Source organism: Mytilus californianus, unplaced genomic scaffold (assembly GCF_021869535.1).
Source record: "Mytilus californianus isolate M0D057914Y unplaced genomic scaffold, xbMytCali1.0.p SCAF_5, whole genome shotgun sequence".
Classification (NCBI taxonomy): domain Eukaryota; kingdom Metazoa; phylum Mollusca; class Bivalvia; order Mytilida; family Mytilidae; genus Mytilus; species Mytilus californianus.
This window is the reverse complement of record NW_026262701.1, coordinates 112,250,907-112,274,276: the sequence shown is the minus strand read 5'-3', so window position 1 is coordinate 112,274,276 and position 23,370 is coordinate 112,250,907. Positions and strand designations below refer to the sequence as shown.

The 23,370-nt window shown below is 31.6% G+C and overlaps 1 protein-coding gene across 2 annotated transcripts in view; it reads right to left on the bottom strand.

Annotated features, from left to right (window-relative positions):
- Positions 1–469: 469 nt before the first annotated feature.
- Positions 470–23,370, bottom strand: part of LOC127700662 (sortilin-related receptor-like) — a 104,616-nt gene continuing 81,715 nt past the window's right edge. For both annotated transcript variants that reach the window (XM_052204228.1, XM_052204229.1), the window contains 8 exons: positions 18,396–18,511; positions 17,886–18,093; positions 16,914–17,020; positions 16,041–16,227; positions 15,333–15,433; positions 12,402–12,600; positions 5,183–5,395; positions 470–4,569 (listed from right to left, as the gene is read on the bottom strand). In XM_052204228.1, coding sequence (XP_052060188.1) covers positions 4,505–4,569; positions 5,183–5,395; positions 12,402–12,600; positions 15,333–15,433; positions 16,041–16,227; positions 16,914–17,020; positions 17,886–18,093; positions 18,396–18,511 — 1,196 coding nt within the window. In that variant the 3' untranslated portion in view covers positions 470–4,504. The remainder of the gene's footprint in view (positions 4,570–5,182; positions 5,396–12,401; positions 12,601–15,332; positions 15,434–16,040; positions 16,228–16,913; positions 17,021–17,885; positions 18,094–18,395; positions 18,512–23,370) is intronic.

Here is a 23,370-nt window from a genome sequence, read left to right as displayed (position 1 = left end):
AATTCTTAAAAGAATAGCCAATTATTCAGCTTATGTCAACTTTGCATGAGGAAGTTGGAATTATTTTACTTAGTAATTTCTTAGTTTATCAATAAGGAAAAGTAATATACCGATGTTTAAATCACATATATGGAAGATGCAAATCAGCAAACAAAACTTGAAGGAAACACATAAAATCCAAAAGGACTTGTGTCAATTGATTGATTGTTGGTTGCTTAGCATCCAGTCCAGGTGTGTTGACAGGGCACGCGTCTTCAGATATGCTTGCATCACATGCCATGCAAATCTATGCTATTTCAACACTATTTGTTTTTTAGAACAAAGGACTGTTAGCTAATTTGATGTTCAGTATTGAGAAGATATTATTTTATAAATATATTTTCACAGCACCATGATACAGTTAGATGTGAAACATTCCATACATTTTTGTGACATGAAATTGATGGCTTTAAATAAACAATGAAAAACATGTTATTCAAACATTTATTCAAGGACAGTATGATTCAGCACAGTATAAGATAATTAAAAAGATCTATTGTTTACCTGATTGTTCTTATGATGCAGAGATTTGTAGAATTTGAATAAGTTTAACAATGTATCACTGCATATCATGCTTTACACATAGAGACAGCCATAAAAGGATAATCATTTGATCATTTACAGCAAACCAATAATTTAAGATCCAGAAAATTCGTATGATTCCTTTCTGTTTCATTTTGTATAAAGCATTTTTCTATCATAATATTTTATGTCACATCATATTCTTGTTTGTTTTAAATATCAGTTTTTCCTGCCTTAGTTTCAATTATTTCTTTAACCTGGAAGTTTAACCCTATCTACCCTTTAATTGAAAATTAAATAAATGCTCCTGGTGATATAATAACAAACTTAAATCATTAGTTTACTGAAAGGTTTTGCAATTCTCAATTGCCTTTGAATTGTTCGTAAAAATAACTTAATGTCTTAATCTTTAAACTTCCCAATTTACCACTTACAAAAAATAAAGCATACTTATCAGATATATACAATTGTGTTTGTTAAAGAAAGACAACTTGTCTGTCAAGAGTTATCGTTCACTGATAACAACACTATATGTTCATATTTAATACTTTTATAAACAGACATGTGTTTAAATCCAATTTTGCCATATACATTTATTAAATTATACATATTAGTCATCAGAAAACCAACCAGTGAACCTAATAGGTATTAGATTTTGGAAATGAGGATGCTTTAAAAACTTGAAAAAAGTCTAAAGATTTGTGCAACAATACCGATAAGAGATATATATAATTTTTAAATTACATATCTAATTTCAGTGTGAAAAAAAACCACACTGACACAGTGAATTTTGTTTTGCAAAATCATTTTCCTTTCAAAAAGATAATGTACTTTCATACTTTCCATTATATATATCTCTTATTATTTGATTGCTGAAATCCATGATACATTTAGTACGATTTTTTTTTATTAAATATTTTGTCAATCAACCATGTATGTCTATACCATATCTTCAGTATTAACATTTAGTTGTTGCATCAAATAAATAGCTTTATACCAATAATCTTAATTTGTTAAAATTTCTTTCGAATAATTAGTTGTTGGCTTATTTGAATTATTTCTCTAAGGTCTATAATTTCTGATTATATTGATCATACAATTTGTTTCAATTTACAGCTGTTATGTAGATAAATAATTATGGATAATTCACAAAACACAACCAACTGCAGTGTAACATGATAAATGATGTAAGAAAACTTGCACGAAGATAAATTACAATTAAAGCTTTCCACTTAAATTAGAATTATGATTTGAAAGAGACAAAAATGGTGTCAACCAGATCAAACATAAAAAACTTGTTTGGAGTTTTTATATTCAAATGAATATTTGTTTATTTTTGACAGCACAATCTTTTCTTCTTTTTTTCTTTGCATTTGATAAACATGAGAATATCTGTTCAACAGTTATCATCTTTGATGTTGAGTTACCATCACTTAACAATTTCATCCAAGAAGTCCAAATGTGTCCATATATACACAAAATAAGATTAAATTCTGGAATTTCTTCAAGAAAAAAAAATTTATACCTCTACATATAAAACATATTAAAGTCTCCATGTAACAATATATACACAACTCTTTTAATATACAGATAAAATATTTACATCAAATAAATGTTCCTTATATGAAACATTTCTAAAAGTAGCAGTTCAGATTGACCAAAATCTTAAATCTAGAAGAAAGGTGTTGCAATTCACATTTATGGCACATACACAAAATCGGATGTACATGTCTGTAACAAAATCTGTTCATGTCCATAACAAATCTAAAAATTGCATTGTCAGCAATTCTCCTAAACATAGTTATTGCTCTTCATACAAAAATTTCATTTTGGAAACAAACCACATAGCCACAGGAATTTATATAATTGTATGATATAATGGGTACTGGAATGGATTAATGTAAAGTCAATATAATCACAACAGATCTAGGAAGTTTCTTCAGTTTATACGATGGTATTGTTCACACATATATTATTGCTCCAGTAGAAGGCAATCATCTCCCGATAGATGAAAAATCTTTAGGATGAAACTGCATGACATTTTAAAAAAGAAATGGGCAATCTAGTTTATTGTCCCCAGTTCAAAGCTCCTTCTAATCGAAGTAAGTATGAACCTAAACCATCTGTCAAAATATTTGGTCCCTTTATTATCATGTTCAGATTATCATTTTAAAAGATTATCTTTTAAAGATATATATATATATACAAAAATATGACCAGCTGTATACTTATGAGGATTCTATTTATCTGTATTTCAGTGAGATTAAAAATATTAGAGTCAACAAAGTATATAAATATCTTATCATCAATAATATACAAAACAATTCAAAACCACAAATATGTGTCAATAAAATTAGAGCATAAAATAAAAACACTTGAAGCACATAATACAATAGTACAGAAAATAATAAACAAAAAAATGATATTAATGTAACCAGATAAGTACATTACTGAATGTTTTCATTTTCTGGGGAGCACACACATTAAAATTATCTTTTTCACTAAATATTTCTAATTGGTTTACCTTTTAATAAAATCAAAGCTTTTTATAAAGTATAACAAACAAAAAAAGATTTTCAACTGAATCTGCCATTTTCATCCAAATGAATATTAAACATCTGACGCTATTTTTACAAATAAAGAATTTAAAGAATTTTTTTGTCAAATTGATGTCTGATTAAAAATCTGATTTATGTTCATAAGCTGTTATTTATTGGTGAACAAAACAATTACTATTGAATTGTCTGAGGAGACTAAGCAGTACTGGATTGATAATAAATGAAAGGGACGATCCCAACTTGATTAAAGCAAAACATCCACACAAACAAATCTCCTAATCAGACTTAACATTTCAGATGATTACAAGATTGAAATGCCTAATTTCTGACTAAAATTCAATTCATAGTGTCTGAAAATAAAAAAAAACGTTCTGGGAAAATTGAATAATTTTTAGATATTCAATAAAATAAAAACTAATTCACACACAAGTTTTTCAATTAATTTCAAACTGAGATTTTCCTTCCAAGATTTTTTTCCAATTTCTCTCATTAAGAGGCAAAAAGATATCTTTCAAATACTTTTAACATTATTTTTAAGAAAATCAAGCCCTGTTAATCTTAATTCTGAGATTTAAAACAATAATATTCAAAGATTCTGTTACTAAAGTGACAATGAATGCTTGAGCAAAAGACTGAAAAGAAATCAGTTGAGAAAATATGATTTAATATCTGCCTCATGTACCCAATTTAAAAAGAATAGAAACTGAAAACTATATAATTTAGTTCACAGACAAATCTTGTATGAACCCCAGCTCTCCAAAGATACAACACAAATAAAACATTGAAAGATCTTTGGTTACATTAATGGAATATTATAGTATAATAATTTGCTATTCTGTATAAAGATTCATTCTATAACACATTTTCCCTTTATTTGACCACAACATTAAGCACCTGCTTAAAATTCAAATATTTTGACAAGCTAATACATATTAAACATCAGATTAAAAGTATTTTTGGTGCAAGGATGGTGCAATAATTATTTTTTTATTTTCATGCTTCCTGAAAAAGTTTTGAGTTTTCCATCAGGTTCAACCAATTAAAAGTCTAGTTATGTGGCAGCCCTTTTTATATCATGCCAAATATGATACAAAATTCTGACAGTGACGGACAGCATTGTATAAATAAAATTTTATACTGACTGATAAACTCACAACCACTAACAATATATTAATAAATGAAATATTCAAATCATGAAAAGGCAGAGTATATCTAGGCTAATGACATTGATACATCTATTACATTGTCATAAATCTTCATACAGAATAGCTTTACCACATTTAGTGACATATATATGTCAATTAGTATTATGCAAAAATAAAATCATGATATGATGCATATGTTAACACAAATAATGGATTTTATGTTTCCATAACAACAAAGTTTCAAGCAATAACAAGTGGTTCATCATCAGAAAATCCTTGGATCATTGGAGAATCCTCATCCTCACCTGAAATATTGAAAACTAAATGTTACTTCCATGTTAAAAATACATCAATAATTCAATGGTTTCCCCAATAAGTTTGCCCCTGTTTTTCACATCAACATTTCATTGCAGTTGTTTCATACATCATATTTTCCCCCTTATTATAGAGTGCATAAAATTTGAATTATAGACAAATTACTTACATCCAGTGCATAAACTTCAAGATTACTACAGTGAAATCAGTAAAAACTGAACCCTGACAAAAACAAATTTCATACTAAACTGAGCTTATTTAAACAACAGTCCCATTCATCTCCCTATTTGTGTATTGTTATTGACACTGTGTAAACTGTACTCTGCCAACAACAAATATTGAACTTTTTAAAATATTGACTCTGAATGTGTATTGCAATAAACCCTGGGAAAATCCATGAATACAAATCAAACATTTATGTAATCATTTCAAGGGTCACACCGGTTTCACTTTTAAAATTGATTACTTCAATGACTTTTGTATTTTTCTGCCTTGAAAACAATTAAAATTAAATATACTTGGGAATGTTATGATTTAAGCTATAAAATCTGGTTTAAACGCTATACAATAACATAATATCTGAAAGATTTGTAAAATACTAACCCAATTCATTACTCTCAAATGTTGTAGTCCCAGATCTTGTATCATAATGACTGTTGGCAAATGCCAAGAAACTCCTCTGGAGTCTTCTGTGTCTGATAATGAAGAAACCCAAGACAAGCACCAATGTAATAACAACTCCAGTCACAGAAACAATGATGGCAATCATTCTGGTTCTAGATATCTTGATGTCTGTCTGGCTATGTGCCTCTGGTCCTAAAGTGATAACCAATTGTTTATGCATACATAGCTAAACAACAACACACATGAGTGACTAAAAAAATAATCTTAGTTGAAAACTAGAGGCTCTAAAGAGCCTGTGTCGCTCACCTTGGTCTATGTGCATATCAAACAAAGGACACAGATGGATTCATGACAAGATTGTGTTTCGGTGATGGTGATGTGTTTGTAGATCTTACTTTACTGAACATTCTTGCTCCTTACTATTATCTCTATCTATAATGAACTTGGCCCAGTAGTTACAGTGGAAAATATTATGTAAAAATTTACAAAAATTTACAAAATTTATGAAAATTGTAAAAAATTTACTATAAAGGGCAATAACTCCTTAAGGGGACAATTGACAATTTTGATCATGTTGACTTATTTGTAGATCTTACTTTGCTGTACATTATTGACGTTTACAGTTTATCTCTATCTATAATAATATTCAAGATAATAACCAAAAGCTGCCAAATTTTCTTAAAATTACCAATTCAGGGGCAGCAACTCAACAACTTGTTGCCTGATTGGTCTGAAAATTTCAGGGCAGATAGATGTTGACCTAATGAACAATTTTATCCCGTCAGATTTGCTCTAAATGCTTTGGTTTCAGAGATATGAGCCAAAAACTGCATTTTACCCTATGTACTATTTTTTAGCCATGGCGGCCATCTTGGTTAGCAGGCCGGGTCACCGGACACATTTTTTTAAACTAGATACCCCAATGATGATTGTGGCCAAGTTTGGTTAAATTTGGCCAAGTAGTTTCAGAGGAGAAGATTTTTGTAAAAGATTACAAAATTTACGAAAAATGGTTAAAAATTGACTATAAAGGGCAATTACTCCTTCAGGGGTCAACTGACCATTTTGGTCAAGTTGACTTATTTGTAGATCTTACTTTGTTGAACATTATTGCTGTTTACAGTTTATCTCTATCTATAATAATATTCAAGATAATAACCAAAAACTGCAAAATTTTCTTAAAATTACCAAATCAGGGGCAGCAACCCAACAACGGCTTGTCCAATTCATCTGAAAATTTCAGGGCAGATAGATCTTGACCTGATAAACAATTTTACCCAATGTCAGATTTGCTCTAAATGCTTTGGTTTCAGAGATATGAGCCAAAAACTGCATTTTACCCTATGTTCTATTTTTAGCCATGGCGGCCATCTTGGTTGGTTGGCCGGGTCACCGGACACATTTTTTAAACTAAATACCCCAATGATGATTGTGGCCAAGTTTGGTTAAATTTGGCCAAGTAGTTTCAGAGGAGAAGATTTTTGTAAAAGATTACAATAAAATGCTCCGCAGGGCGCAGCTTGATACGACCGCAGAGGTCGAACCCTGAACAGTTGGGGCAAGTATGGACACAACATTCAAGCTTGATACAGCTCTGAATTTGGATTGTGATTAAATATTTGACACAGCATAGGTTTCTGACACAGAATGAATGTGGTCTAAGAACTTAAAAATTTTAAATTGGACATTCACCTATTATGGTCCAATATCCAAAATCTAAATACATGGTTAGATTCAGCATATCAAAGAACCCCAAGAATTCAATTTTTGATGAAATCAAACAAGGTTTAATTTTGGACCCTTTTGACCTCAATGTGGACAAAGTTGATAACGGGGCCCAAAAATCAAAAATCTACATACATGGTTAGATTCAGCATATCAAAGAACCCCAAGAATTCAATTTTTGATGAAATCAAACAAAGTTTAATTTTGGACTCTTTTGACCTCAATGTGGACAAAGTCGATAACAGGGCCCAAAAATCAAAAATCTAAATACATGGTTAGATTCAGCATATCAAAGAACCCCATATATTCAATTTTTGTTGAAATCAAACAAAGTTTAATTTTGGACCCCGATTTGGACCAACTTGAAAACTGGGCCCATAATCAAAAATCTAAATACATGTTTAGATTCAGCATATCAAAGAACCCTAAAAATTCAATTTTTGTTAAAATCAAACTAAGTTTAATTTTGGACCCTTTTGACCTCAATGTGGACAAAGTCGATAACGGGGCCCAAAAATCAAAAATCTAAATACATGGTTAGATTCAGCATATCAAAGAACCCCATATATTCAATTTTTGTTGAAATCAAACAAAGTTTAATTTTGGACCCCGATTTGGACCAACTTGAAAACTGGGCCCATAATAAAAAATCTAAATACATGTTTAGATTCAGCATATCAAAGAACCCTAAAAATTCAATTTTTGTTAAAATCAAACTAAGTTTAATTTTGGACCCTTTGGACCTTAATGTAGACCAATTTGAAAACGGAACCAAAAATTAAGAATCTAAATACACGGTTAGATTCGGCATATCAAAGAACCCCAATAATTCAATTTTTGATGAAATCAAACAAAGTTAAATTTTGGACCCTTTGGACCTCAATGTGGACCAATTTAAAAACGGGGCCCAAAATCCAAAAACTTAATACACAGTTAGATTCAGCATATTAAAGAACCCCAAGAATTCAAGAATAAAACCCCATTGAAATTGATCAAGAAATAAGCAATTTATACGAAGTATCTTCTTTTGCACAATACTGTGCAATTGAATATTTCTTGCTATTGTGCAATGCTGTACAATTGACAATTTCTTGCTATTGCGCAATTTTGTGCTATTGGATATTTCTTGCTATTGCGCAATACTGTGCAATTGAAGATTTCTTGCTATTGCGCAATACTGTGCAATTGAAGATTTCTTGCTATTGTGCAATACTGTGCAATTGAAAATTTCTTGCTATTGCACAATACTTATTATATAATAATTTACACATCCTGTTTGGTGTGTATCTCCTACCATATCATTATTATTTGCTTTTAAATATTAATCAGAAATAACCAACTCAAAATGGAAAATTTTAAAAGAAAAAAAAAGGAAAAAAAGAAGAAAAAAAAATCCCCCCCCCAAATTTTTTGGACCCCCTTATGATTCATCACCCCCAAACTCAATCCCAGCCTTCCCTTTGTGGTATGGTACCTTGCAGTACAATTTCAGAGAGATCCATACACTTGAACACAAGTTATTGTCTGGAAACTAGAAAAATGCTTATTTTTGGCCCCTTTTTGGCCCCCAATTCCTGAACGTTTCAGGCAATTACCCCCAAACTCAATTCCAGCTTTCCCTTTGTGATATGGAACCTTGTAGTACAATTTCAGAAATATCCAAACACTTACACACAAGTTATTGTCATTAAACTAGAAAAATGCTTGTTTTTTGCCCCTTTTTTGGCCCCTAATTCCTAAAATTTTGAGGCAATTACCCCCAAAATCAATTACAGCCTTCCCTTTGTGATATGGAACCTTGTGGTACAATGTCAGAGAGATCCATACACTTACACACAAGTTTTTGTCTGGAAGTTACAAAAATGCTTATTTTTGACCCCTTTTTGGCCCCTAATTCCTTAACTGTTGGTACCATTACCCCCAAAATCAATCCCAACCTTCCTTTCGTGGTATTGAACCTTATGGTAAAATTTCATGGAGATCCATTCACTTAAACTAAAGTTAGAGTGCGAAAACCAATGTGTCTTCGGACGACGCCGGACAACGCCAGACGACGACGACGACACCAACGTCGTCATACCAATATACGACCAAAAAATTTTTATTTTTGCGGTCGTATAAAAATTAAGAATCTAAATACACGGTTAGATTCGGCATATCAAAGAACCCCAATAATTCAATTTTTGATGAAATCAAACAAAGTTAAATTTTGGACCCTTTGGACCTCAATGTGGACCAATTTAAAAACGGGGCCCAAAATCCAAAAACTTAATACACAGTTATATTCAGCATATTAAAGAACCCCAAGAATTCAAGAATAAAACCCCATTGAAATTGATCAAGAAATAAGCAATTTATAAGAAGTATCTTCTTTAGCACAATACTGTGCAATTGAATATTTCTTGCTATTGCGCAATACTGTACAATTGACAATTTCTTGCTATTGCGCAATATTGTGCTATTGGATATTTCTTGCTATTGCGCAATACTGTGCAATTGAAGATTTCTTGCTATTGCGCAATACTGTGCAATTCAAGATTTCTTCCTATTGTGCAATACTGTGCAATTGAAAATTTCTTGCTATTGCACAATACTTATTATATAAAAATTCACACATCCTGTTTGGTGTGTATCTCCTACCATATCATTATTATTTGTTTTTAAATATAAATCAGAAATAACCAACTTAAAATGGAAAATTTTAAAAGAAAAAAAAAGAAAAAAAAAAAAAAAAATCCCCCCCCCCAAATTTTTTGAACCCCCTTATGATTCATCAACCCCAAACTCAATCCCAGCCTTCCCTTTGTGGTATGGTACCTTGCAGTACAATTTCAGAGAGATCCATACACTTGAACACAAGTTATTGTCTTGAAACTAGAAAAATGCTTATTTTTGGCCCCTTTTTGGCCCCCAATTCCTAAACCTTTCAGGCAATTACCCCCGAACTCAATTCCAGCTTTCCCTTTGTGATATGAAACCTTGTAGTACAATTTCAGAAATATCCAAACACTTACACACAAGTTATTGTCATGAAACTAGAAAAATGCTTGTTTTTTGCCCCTTTTTTGGCCCCTAATTCCTAAAATTTTGAGGCAATTACCCCCAAAATCAATTACAGCCTTCCCTTTGTGATATGGAACCTTGTGGTACAATGTCAGAGAGATCCATACACTTACACACAAGTTATTGTCTGAAAGTTACAAAAATGCTTATTTTTGGCCCCTTTTTGGCCCCTTATTCCTTAACTGTTGGTACCATAACCCCCAAAACCAATCCCAACCTTCCTTTCGTGGTATTGAACCTTATGGTAAAATTTCATGGAGATCCATTTACTTTAACTAAAGTTAGAGTGCGAAAACCAATGTGTCTTCGGACGACGCCGGACGACGCCAGACGACGACGACGACGACGCCAACGTCATACCAATATACGACCAAAAAATTTTTAATTTTTGCGGTCGTATAAAAATTTACGAAAAATGGTTAAAAATTGACTATAAAGGGCAAAAACTCCTTAAGGGGTCAACTGACCATTTTGGTCAAGTTGACTTATTTGTAGATCTTACTTTTTTTGCTGAACATTATTGCTGTTTACAGTTTATCTTTATCTATAATAATATTCAAGATAATAACCAAAAACTGCAAAATTTTCTTAAAATTACCAAATCAGGGGCAGCAACCCAACAACGGCTTGTCCAATTCATCTGAAAATTTCAGGGCAGATAGATCTTGACCTGATAAACAATTTTTATCCGGTCAGATTTGCTCTAAATGCTTTGGTTTCAGATATATAAGCCAAAATCTACATTTTACCCCTATGTTCTATTTTTAGCCATGGTGGCCATCTTGGTTGGTTGGACGGGTCACTGGACACATTTTTTAAACTAGATACCCCAATGATGATTTAGGCCAACTTTGGTTAAATTTGGCCAAGTAGTTTCAGAGGAGAAGATTTTTGTAAAAGATTACAAAAATTTACGAAAAATGGTTAAAGATTGACTATAAAGGGCAATAACTCCTTAAGGGGTCAACTGACCATTTTGGTCAAGTTGACTTATTTGTAGATCTTACTTTGCTGAACATTATTGCTGTTTACAGTTTATCTCTATCTATAATAATATTCAAGATAATAACCAAAAACTGCAAAATTTTCTTAAAATTACCAAATCAGGGGCAGCAACCCAACAACGGCTTGTCCGATTCATCTGTAAATTTCAGGGCAGATAGATCTTGACCTGATGAACAATCTTACCCCTGTCAGATTTGCTCTAAATGCTTTGGTTTCAGATATATAAGCCAAAATCTACATTTTACCCCTATGTTCTATTTTTAGCCATGGTGGCCATCTTGGTTGGTTGGCCGGAGTCACTGGACACATTTTTTAAACTAGATACCGCAATGATGATTGTGGCCAAGTTTGGTTAAATTTGGCCAAGTAGTTTCAGAGGAGAAGATTTTTGTAAAAGATTACAAAAATTTACGAAAAATGGTTAAAAATTGACTATAAAGGGCAATAACTCCTTAAGGGGTCAACTGACCATTTTGGTCAAGTTGACTTATTTGTAGATCTTACTTTGCTGAACATTATTGCTGTTTACAGTTTATCTCTATCTATAATAATATTCAAGATAATAACCAAAAACTGCAAAATTTTCTTAAAATTACCAATTCAGGGGCAGCAACCCAACAACGGGTTGTCCGATTCATCTGAAAATTTCAGGGCAGATAGATCTTGACCTGATAAACAATTTTACCCCCATGTCAGATTTGCTCTAAATGCTTTGGTTTCAGAGATATAAGCCAAAATCTACATTTTACCCCTATGTTCTATTTTTAGCCATGGCGGCCATCTTGGTTGGTTGGCCAGGTCACCGGACACATTTTTTTAACTAGATACCCCAATGATGATTTAGGCCAACTTTGGTTAAATTTGGCCAAGTAGTTTCAGAGGAGAAGATTTTTGTAAAAGTTAACGACGACGGACGACGACGACGGACGACGGACGCCAAACGATGAGAAAAGCTCACTTGGCCCTGTGGGCCAGGTGAGCTAAAAAGGCAAGCTAACTTTTAGGCTCTTTTCCAATAAATTGCAGAACATCTGAACTTTGTATGTGGAGCCATCAGCAATGGTTGCCTTTTTTGGTAATGACACAATAGCAAAATGAGGATGGCAATAAAATTTGATATAATCATATTTTCATTTATTGTTACATGTGACATGGATATTTTTGCAGGGTTTTTTTGGTTGCAATTTCAATATATGAACTTTTCTTGCAAGGGTTAAGGGTTAAATTGATCCTGAAGACAGAGAATAAGTAAACACTATATTCAAATTTGATCAGCTGGCTATGGGAAATTTAAAACAAATGTTAAGGTAGAATAACTCGTTTCACACCATGACTGGTGAATAGGTTTTAGCAACTGTATTTGTTCTGGTTTAAATTTCAAATAGTTATTTATTTAATATCTTACTGTGTGTGTCAAGGAAAGGCTCCTCTGCAAATTCCCCTGGATAGCCATTGTCATCTATTATACGAATTTTGAAGGAATATTCAGTTCCTTGGACTGTATCAACATTGTACCATGTCTGGTCTTTACTAATATCTTTTAATTTTTCAAAATGATTGTCATCCTTAACAGATCCCAGTGTCTTCCAATATAACTCATATTTCTATAAATAAACAGAGAAAATACAAAGTGACAGGTGTTCTAACAGATTTCAGTCTCTTCCAATTAACTCATATTTCTATAAATAAACAGAGAAAAAAACAAAGTGACAGGTTTTTTTAACTGATCACAGTCTCTTCCAATATAACTCAGATTTCTATAAATAAACAGAGAAAATACAAAGTGACAGGTATTTTTTAAGGGGCATTAGCTGTCAAATTAAATTTACCGATTTGACTCAAATGCTCATATTTGATTTATAACATACTAAAACGTACATCCAAATTATAAAAAGTCTAAAATAAACCATTTACGATGCATGGGCTTATAATATGTATCAGCATTTCATGTGTATTTTAGTCTAGACGCCATCTAATTCACCATAGAGGTGACCTCCTAAGACTGCCGACTGTCATAACCCGATATAACCATAAATAGAGTTATAAATAAATAGAAAACACATGCAATTGGATTTTTCTAGGTCTGTTTGATTTCATACAATAGGTTAAAAAAATATGTTAATCATCATTTTTACCTGTATAAGAATGAGTTTTTGTGGATCGAATCAGTCAACCACTTTTAATTTTGACATTGTTTTCCTTTTAATAGCTGAACACGCCTAGTTTATGCGTAACCCATCTCTAGCTAAGGGGTTAAATTGAAGGCCACATGAATACAGATTCAATGAGGTCAAATTATTAACTTGCAAATCAAATAATTCATCAGCGATGTTTCTTTTCTTATTTTGACAAAATTGAACCAAATTGGCTGCAAATTATTACTTCACTATTTCACTTTCATTTTAATGATTAAACAAAAACTAAATCATATTTCAATTTTTTTGTATCTCATAGCTAATGCCCCTGTCTCTTCCAGTATATCTCATATTTCTATAAATAAACAGAGAAAAAACAAAGTGACAGGTATTCTAATAGATTTCAGTCTTCCAATATATCTCATATTTCTATAAATAAACAAAGAAAAAACAAAGTGACAGGTATTCTAATAGATTTCAGTCTCTTCCAATATATCTCGTATTTCTATAAATAAACAGAGAAAAAACAAAGTGACAGGTATTCTAATAGATTTCAGTCTCTTCCAATATATCTCATATTTCTATAAATAAACAGAGAAAAAACAAAGTGACAGGTATTCTAATAGATTTCAGTCTATTCCAATATATCTCATATTTCTATAAATAAACAGAGAAAAAACAAAGTGACAGGTATTCTAATAGATTTCAGTCTCTTCCAATATATCTCATATTTCTATAAATAAACAAAGAAAAAACAAAGTGACAGGTATTCTAATAGATTTCAGTCTCTTCCAATATATCTCATATTTCTATAAATAAACAGAGAAAAAACAAAGTGACAAGTATTCTAATAGATTTCAGTCTCTTCCAATATATCTCATATTTCTATAAATAAACAGAGAAAAAACAAAGTGACAGGTATTCTAATAGATTTCAGTCTCTTCCAATATATCTCATATTTCTAAAAATAAACAGAGAAAAATACAAAGTGACAGGTATTCTTTACAGATCTCAGTCTCTTAAAACTTGTCTGACTACAATTATTTTTTCTTTTCCTTCTTTTAGATTCAACCAGACTTTGGATTCATCAGTAGTTCACTTCACCCAAGCTTCAGGGTTCATGTCATCCAGTTTTAGGAGATTTCCAAATGGTTCATATCACTCAGTTTTGGGGTTTTATTGGGTTTCCTGTTTCATGTTAACCAGTCTTGGTTTTTTTGGGGTGTTTTTTTTTGGGGGGGGGGGGGGGGGTGGGGGGTTCATGTATTTGTTTGTGCTTTTTCAATGCAACTGAATGTTTGTGCTTTTTTAATACAACTGAATGTTTGTGCTTTTTTAATACAACTGAATGTTTGTGCTTTTTCAATACAACTGAATGTTTGTGCTTTTTCAATACAACTGAATGTTTGTTTGTGTTTCCCATAAAAAGCATGACATGACACAGAATGAGAAGACTATCCACAAAATTCCAAGGACATAAAACTGGGCATTAACATATCAACTGGTCAGTGAGCTGACCCAATACCTTCATGAATGCTACAAAAAGACACTCACTAACAATTTGTGAAACATTATAAAAAACACAAGAAGCAACCAAATCTAATAATAATAAAAAAAATACATACTCAGGATGATTGAGCTTAAAATATTGTTTAGAAGCCTGTCTACTTTTTCAGAGTATATGTTGTCCTATAGATGTCTTTTGTTTATTTGTGTTGTTAGATTTCAATCTAATTAACATATGCTCCACATCATCTTTTATTCATAAAACTGAAAGACAATAAACTATAACCTGCTGGCTTAGTAATAGCACATTTGGTTTATCAGGTATGAACTAATCTGTAAGATTCATCAATTTAATGTCAGACTTGATCTGGTATCTTTAAGGTGGTACCAAACACCATGACTAAAATTAATTTGGCTCGTTAAATTTTCATAAAATTTTGACAAAAATATAAAAATTTCAAAAAACTTGAACCACAAACTTTATCCGAAAAGCTTCATTGGATATATAGCAGTTTGACAAACACTAATTTTGATCATTGAGAAGCTTAACAATAGAACGTGATTAAAACGTTCAGCTGATTTTTACAGAGTTATCACCCTGTAGTGTTATGTACTACCTTAAATTTTCTCTTTCTCTAAATATCTAAAACATGCATATAATTCAGGTATATATTTCCCACATAACTCATACAAACCTGAACATGTCCTACTGCTTGACTTGGAGGATTCCAGAAGAGTTTAATCTTGTCATCTTCCTCCAGTATTTCCTTAAATTCCTCAGGTGCTCCATAAGGCACTAGAAATTAAACAATGAATGTGATTCAATATGAACAACACTATATAAATAACACATTGCTGGTTATGGAGCAAATTGTTATCCCAAGAAAACATTGTTAACCAATTATCAATCAAATACTGGATTTGGTGTTTCGGGCAGATATTTTGTACTCCAAGTTAAGAGTTTAGTGTTATGACTGAAAGGCCTGAAATCAGTGTAGATAACCATAAAATAAATCACTAACACACAGACACACCTTTCAATAATTCCAATTCCCATATCAGGAATCTCAGACTGGTGGAAATAAGATCCTGATCAATCACACCTTACAAACATGTAAGCACATGTTAAAAATACATTGTAAATAGAACCAATACAGCTAATACTGCTAATATAACTTAACACAGATTTTAAGGTCACTTACCCACAGAATTGAAGTCAAAGACAAGATCACCAGTTCTATGTAATGTTTATAGATACTTCTACAAAGTGAAATTCAGTGAGTCAGACCTGCATTCCATTGTTGATTTGAACTCTGACCAGTGTGTTATTTTCTATGAACATATCTTACTTACTTTTGTATTGAGTTGTCACTAGAGTGCAATTGTCTATGAATATTACTTACACACTGTTATACTAAGTGGTTCTGACCAGCGTGCTTTGGACAAATCATTCTTTATAGTCAAAGTATAAGTCGCTCCTCTCTTGAGACCAGTTGTGAAGTTGTAATACACTGTACTGTCTTTAGTGGGAATTGTCTGCTTGATACTACTTTTTCCTGTTTTGACTTCTGTCAAGTTTACAATATAACCCTGAAATATAGGGTCATTGAAATGTACAAGACTGAAAATCCTAAATTGTTAAAAGTCATGTTAAAAGTCTATAAGAAAAGTCAAAGCAAAAAAATATCTATCAAACTTACAACTGACTCACAATTATGTAAGATGCAATAGATATATTATGTCTTATCTATGGAGATAATATAAATGAGCCATAGCATCCAGCCAAGATGAGGTTACCCACATCAAATGAACATGGTAATGTATTTTTCTCATTGTTGAAGGCCGTATGGTGGAGAGAAATACATATAGTTGACCTATTACTTTAAACAAACTGACATAACTCGAGTTTTATCCTTTGTAATTTTACTTGTTTTGACAATAAAATATCTTTTAAGTACATGTAACTGCCCTAAACTGATCATTGTATTAAATTTCCTTTAAGATACATCTGAAGTTGTTACAGTTCATCATAAAATTATATACTGTAAGAGAACTGCATTATTGATGATTTTATGAAAAAAATCTCACACACAGATACATAAGTAAACAAATTCAGCAAGCTGAACCCTTTATAAACCAGTTATTGAACTCAGCTGTCCAGAAAGATTATGCAGTACCGGCAGCATTGTGTTTTTTTTTTTATTTTTTGTTAACTTAACTTGTGAAAATTTTTATGTACAAATCATATTTAGTCAATCACATCCATCAATACTTACCAATGGCGCACCAGGGTCATAGCATCCAGCATTCCAGGATATTTGTAATGATGTTGGATTTTTCTTGTCAAATACAGGTTCTATATTCTCTGGTTGTGCAGTATCATCTGAGAGAAAAAAAAATTCAAATACTGTAAATTCGAAAAAAATAATTGCGAGGTTTTTATTAGTGCAAATAAAATGACTGAGTGAGTATCGCAATAATAAAATCTCGCATTTTGATATCTGATACATATATCTGTATGCAGATTTTCCTTAAATTACAATAATTAATCTCAACTTTTGGTTGGTCATGTCAAAATAGCAATAATAAGTTCTCCCAATAATTTCTGAATTCACAGTACTACATAGCTATTGCATATACATGAATGACGTATGAAAATGTTATTAATTAATATGATGAAAGCAACCTTGTAAAGTGAATAACATTGTAATTATATAAAAGAATAGTAGGTCTAACTAACTAAGTATTTTCAAATCAGATGTAATAAATTAACTCAATGGGAATGAATGGCCATAAAAATGAGGTCAAGGTCAGAAGACCCTGAAACAAATCATAACAATAAAGTGAATCCTGATAGACAGAAAGTAAACCTCACAATAATTCTACCACCCAAGTTTAAAATTAAACTTAGAAACTGACCTTTGCATAACAAAATAATGTGAATAAATAACAAAGAAAATGAGGTCAAAGTCTGCTGATCTTATCAGCCAGAAATTCTCAAAGACTGAAATTTAAACAAGAGAACACACGCTGAAATGTCTCGCCTGCTTTACTTATCATGATTAAATTTATGTTTAAAGTGTGTAATATGGAGGTTTTACTATAAGTTTAAAATAAAATCACTGTTATCAATAATCAATGTAAAATGCTAGCCTTTTTTCAATTGGCATTGAAAACATTGAGATACTTCTGAATAGCATTGATATAAACTAATTCAGCTATCTAGGAAAAGAATTTTTTTACTGTACCTTCTCCTGTCTGCATTGCTTTTTGTTGTCTGGATGGTGGACAACGTCCTGGTTTGGAAACAGCCACTAGAAATGAATAAGATTCACATGCCCGTAGATTTTGTACAACAGTATAAGCCTGCCCAGCAACAGTTTTATTTAAAGCCTTTGTAGCATAGTTGTTTCCTTCCATATCTTGTGGATTGTAGTCATAGAAAAGTGTATAGGTCTGTAAAATAAAAATCAGAACTTTTCTTGCCATGCATTGTGTATAAGTTTCATAACATTGGGTTGAGGCAAACTTTAATTAGAGAATGAAAACTAATTTTGGGACATATTGACGTACGGATTGCGGACGGACGTTCATACGGACAAGGGTCAAACTTAATGCCATCTACGCCTCCATGGGTTTCTGTTGACAAATTAATGTCAGCATTCACATATTCAGTTTGTTCTCCTTCAATTTTTCTCCTTTCAAAGTTACAGAAATTTTCATTCAGCTCAACTTAGTGTTCATAACCACTAACTTACCAGTTTTATGTTTTTATCAGCAGCAAGGTTTGGTGGGTTCCATTTTATTTGATAAACACCATTATCCAATGACTGGAAAATTGCTTCATTCCATGTGGGCAGGTAAGAAAATGTTCCTGAAAATTAAAAATAAAAAGTTCTAAATGATAGTTTGTCTGCAATGAATATAACAGAATCACATCAATATACAATAAAATGCTTCACTGAGCGCAGCTGAATACGACCGCAGAGGTCCAACCCTGAACAGTTTGGGCACAATATTCGTGCTTGATACAGGTCTGAATTTGGATTGTAATTAAACATTTGACACATAATAGGTTTCAGACACAGAATAACTGTAGTCATAGAACTTAGAATTGGTTATATGATTTGAATTTATATTCAATTTTTAGCTTTTGTGCAATACACTATGCTGTTCAAATTGACCCCTCCCCCCCCCAAAAAAAAAAATGTACCCCCCTTTTTTTTTGCTTTTGTGCAAAACACTATGCTGTTGCATTGCATATTGACACCCCCCCTCCCCCTTTCCAAAACAAAAATTCTTTCCCTCAAGATATGGTCAAAACCTCTATTCAAATTTCCAATGGAGTTTGCAACCAGGGATGGGCACGATTGCTGACAAATGTAATCGATTAATAATCGATTACATGAAGGTATTTTGTGCAATCGATTAATAATCAATTACTCAGATTTTTGTATGTAATCGATTGCAATCGATTACTTTATCAAAAGTAATTACATTACTTTTCGATTACTGTCAATTACATGCTTCAAAATTTTAAAAAAAAATAAAGTAAGTTAAACACAATTATTTTGATCAACGTTTGTCTAGTGGAAATTTAGAACTTTACCAAAAAAACAGCGTTTAAAGCATTGTTTCCAAATTATAAGTTGACAGTTGTTATCTAGATGGAATCTCTTACTGAGGACCAGAATTATTAAAAAAAATCTTGAAATTTTGACTTTCAACATGAATTAGAGATAACATCGCATTCCATCAATCACTTATATGTATGTTTAAGGTTTTTTCAATAATTTTGCTTTCGTACTGACTTAAGTTAGCTTTTTTGTTTTTATTCATTAAAAGCAGGTATATTTTGGCATAGTTATTTACAATGTTGGAAGTTTTCTCTGAAGAACATATAAAAAAAGTAGAATTATTAACTAGTTCAGCTAATTTTAAAGATCAAAATTTATAATTATAATGACAGACATGATTTAATCCTTTAGTTGGATAACCACCTTAATTATAGGTTATAAAACTGCCAATGGAGTACAATTTATAACCTGGGGCAAAATAATGTAATCTTAATTAGACAAACAGTAATTGAAATTAAAACAAAGTATGTGTCTTATATAGTGATTAGAAGTGATCATCTGATTAGTAAAGACAAGAAGTTTGTTAAGATTTTTTTATTCTTTAATAAAATTATAAACAGTATATATTTATAGTGTCAACGAGGGATACATGTATCTTTTTCTGAAAAGAATTTCAATGCATAGGCATTGTTTCATTGTTAAAAGGATTTTGTGTACTTTCTTATTTTTTGTATACATGTATATCATAACATTATAAGAAATCAACTGTTTATCTATTCTAGGCTTAAATCTTATTGAAAATTATGCTTTTAGAAAATATAATACAAATAAGCTTACATTTCCATTCTCAATTTTATTACTACTTTAAGGAAGTACAGAACTTAACTTAAGACACATTTCTTATTTTAAATCTATTTTCTTATTTTAATATAAAAGGTGTTGACTTATTGACAAGCACATAAATCCATTTGTTTCAAAAGCTAGATATAAAGTAAATTATGGTAGGGGATCTGGTTGATCATAATGCAGCTTGAGACAATAGATAGAAATATAAAGGCAGTTGATAAACTCTTCAGTCATATCAGTACTTCAAAGTGATGAATACATACATGTTTTCATTTAAAATAGGTTATATTTCATCAAACTATTTTACTAAAGTAATTGAAATGTAATCGAAAGTAATCGATGATTACATCATGATTTTTGCTGTAATCGATTAAATTACGATTACATGTAATCGAAAATGTCTTCGATTACAGATTAATGTCGATTACTGGAAAAAATGTAATCAATTACAATCGATTACGATTACAGATTACGATTACCCCATCCCTGTTTGCAACCATAATTACCAATTTAAATACATCATAAAAGTCTTAAAATAGAAAATGACATACATAATCATGGCTAAAATTAATATTCCTTTAATAGTTACTTCTATTATCTAAAAATAAATTGACAGCTAATCACCTCAAGACAGTACAACATTTCTTTATACATAATTTGAAAAAGTGTAAGGGAGGTAAATCAAAATACACACAACATTGTACTTTAACTGTGTTTGGATTACCTCCCTTACACTGCTTTTAAATTATCCATTAACCAGGAAACCCTTGTTTTTCCTCCTTTTTTGCCCCTAATTCCTAAAGCAAATCCTAACCATCCCTTTGTGGTATGGAAACTTGAAGTTGTGGTATAATTTCAGAGAGATCCATATACCGTTACACAAGTTATTGTCTGGAAACTAGAAAAATGCTTATTTGGGCCCCTTTAAGGCCCCTTATTCCTAAACTGTTAGAACTATAACACCCAAAAGCAATCTCAACCGTCCTTTTGTGGTTATAAACCTTGTGTTTAAATTTCATAGATTTCTATGTACATTTACTAAAGTCATTGTCCGGAAACCAAAATCTTCGGACGACGACGAGGAATACCAATATATGTCCTCAAAAATTTTTGCATTCATATAAAAAAATCCAGACAATGATTATCTCAAACTTAATGTGAAATCATAAATCTAATGTTTTATTAAGGAGTTGATACTGTGGTACATAAAGGAATATTTAGTTATTGTTTTGCAACATGACTTAATCGAGAGTGACATTTGTTTTCAACTGGCTCACTGTTTATCATTCCGTTTAAATCAATCATGTTTAATAGTGTGAATTCTTTATTGTTGAGTACCAAATAACATGGATTTCGTGGGTATAGATGAACCACAAATATAAATGTTCAACGAAGTACAAATATCTCATAGAATTGTATGCAAACTTTGGCAAAACCATGAAATCAAGTATCAAGGAAAATATAATTTTTCTTTAATCCACGAAAATTGGTACCCATGAAAACATTAAAGGAAACCACAGTATTGACTTGAGCAGGCTGTTATCATTACTGATCTATGGTACATTAGTGTTCTATACCAAAATATGAAAAGATAGGATGTCAGATGGAAGAACAAAAATATAAAATCTTATAAAACACTAATAAAAACATCAAAGGAACTGCTATTGCTTCTCTTCATCTTGAAAATTGCTGGAAGGTCTTCAACGATCCAATTAAAAGCTTAACCCCCACAGCAACTAAATATACCTTTCTATTATTATCATGTTAAATGTCGTACCGATCGATTGTCAGGCTGTCTGCATATTAATATTGTATATCAGCAGTGAGTCACAATATGAAGCTTTTTGTCGAGTGAGCACAGCAAACAAGTTCAAAAAGGCTTCATATTGTGTTGAGCAACTGATATTTCACAATATAAAAATGCAGACAACCAGATAATCAATTTATCGAGTTTGTTTGCGTATTTTGCATGATAGAAACAAGTGTTTTTCTTTGTTTCACCAGCAAACTGGAAGATGACTTGATAAGTTCAGGTCAAACTTTTCAACATTGGTTCATTCATTATGACGTCAGTGATATGTCCGGGTCAAAGTTATTAAGGCCAGGTCAATGTATTTGACGTCACAAAGCAGTGATATGCAATTTGAATAAAATGCTTCGCTGGGGCGCAGCTTGATACGACCGCAGAGGTCGAACCCTGAACAGTTGGGGCAAGTATGGACACAACATTCAAGCTTGATACAGCTTTGAATTTGGATTGTTATTAAATATTTGACACAGCATAGGTTTCTGACACAGAAAGAATGTGGTCTAAGAACTTGAATTTTTTTAATTTACCTATTATGGTCCAATGTCCAAAATCAAAATACATGGTTAGATTCAGCATATCAAAGAACCCCATATATTCAATTTTTGTTAAAATCAAACAAAGTTTAATTTTGGACCCCAACTTGGACAAACTTGAAAACTGGGCCCATAATCAAAAATCTAAACACATGCTTAGATTCAGCATATCAAAGAACCCCAAGAATTCAATTTTTTCTAAAATCAAACTAAGTTTAATTTTGGACCCTTTGGACCTTAATGTAGACCAATTTAAAAAACGGGACTTAAAATTAAAAATCTAAATACACGGTTAGATTTGGAATATCAAAGAACCCCAATAATTCAATTTTTGATGAAATCAAACAAAGTTTAATTTTGGACCCTTTTGACCTCAATATGAACCAATTTGATAGCGGGGCCCACAAATAAAAAATCTAAATTCATGGTTAGATTCAGCATATCAAAGAACCCCATATATTCAATTTTTGTTGAAATCAAAAAAAGTTTAATTTTGGACCCCAACTTGGACCAACTTGAAAACTGGGCCCATAATCAAAAATCTAAACACATGTTTAGATTCAGCATATCAAAGAACCCCAATAATTCAATTTTTGATGAAATCACACAAAGTTTAATTTTGGACCCTTTTGACCTCAATATGAACCAATTTGATAGCGGGGCCCACAAATAAAAAATCTAAATACATGGTTAGATTCAGCATATCAAAGAACCTCATATATTCAATTTTTGTTGAAATCAAACAAAGTTTAATTTTGGACCCCAATTTGGACCAACTTGAAAACTGGGCCCATAATCAAAAATCTAAATACATGTTTAGATTCAGCATATCAAAGAACCCCATATATTCAATTTTTGTTGAAATCAAACAAAGTTTAAATACTGGACCCTATCTTGGACCAACTTGAAAACTGGGCCCATAATCAAAAATCTAAACACATGTTTAGATTCAGCATATCAAAGAACC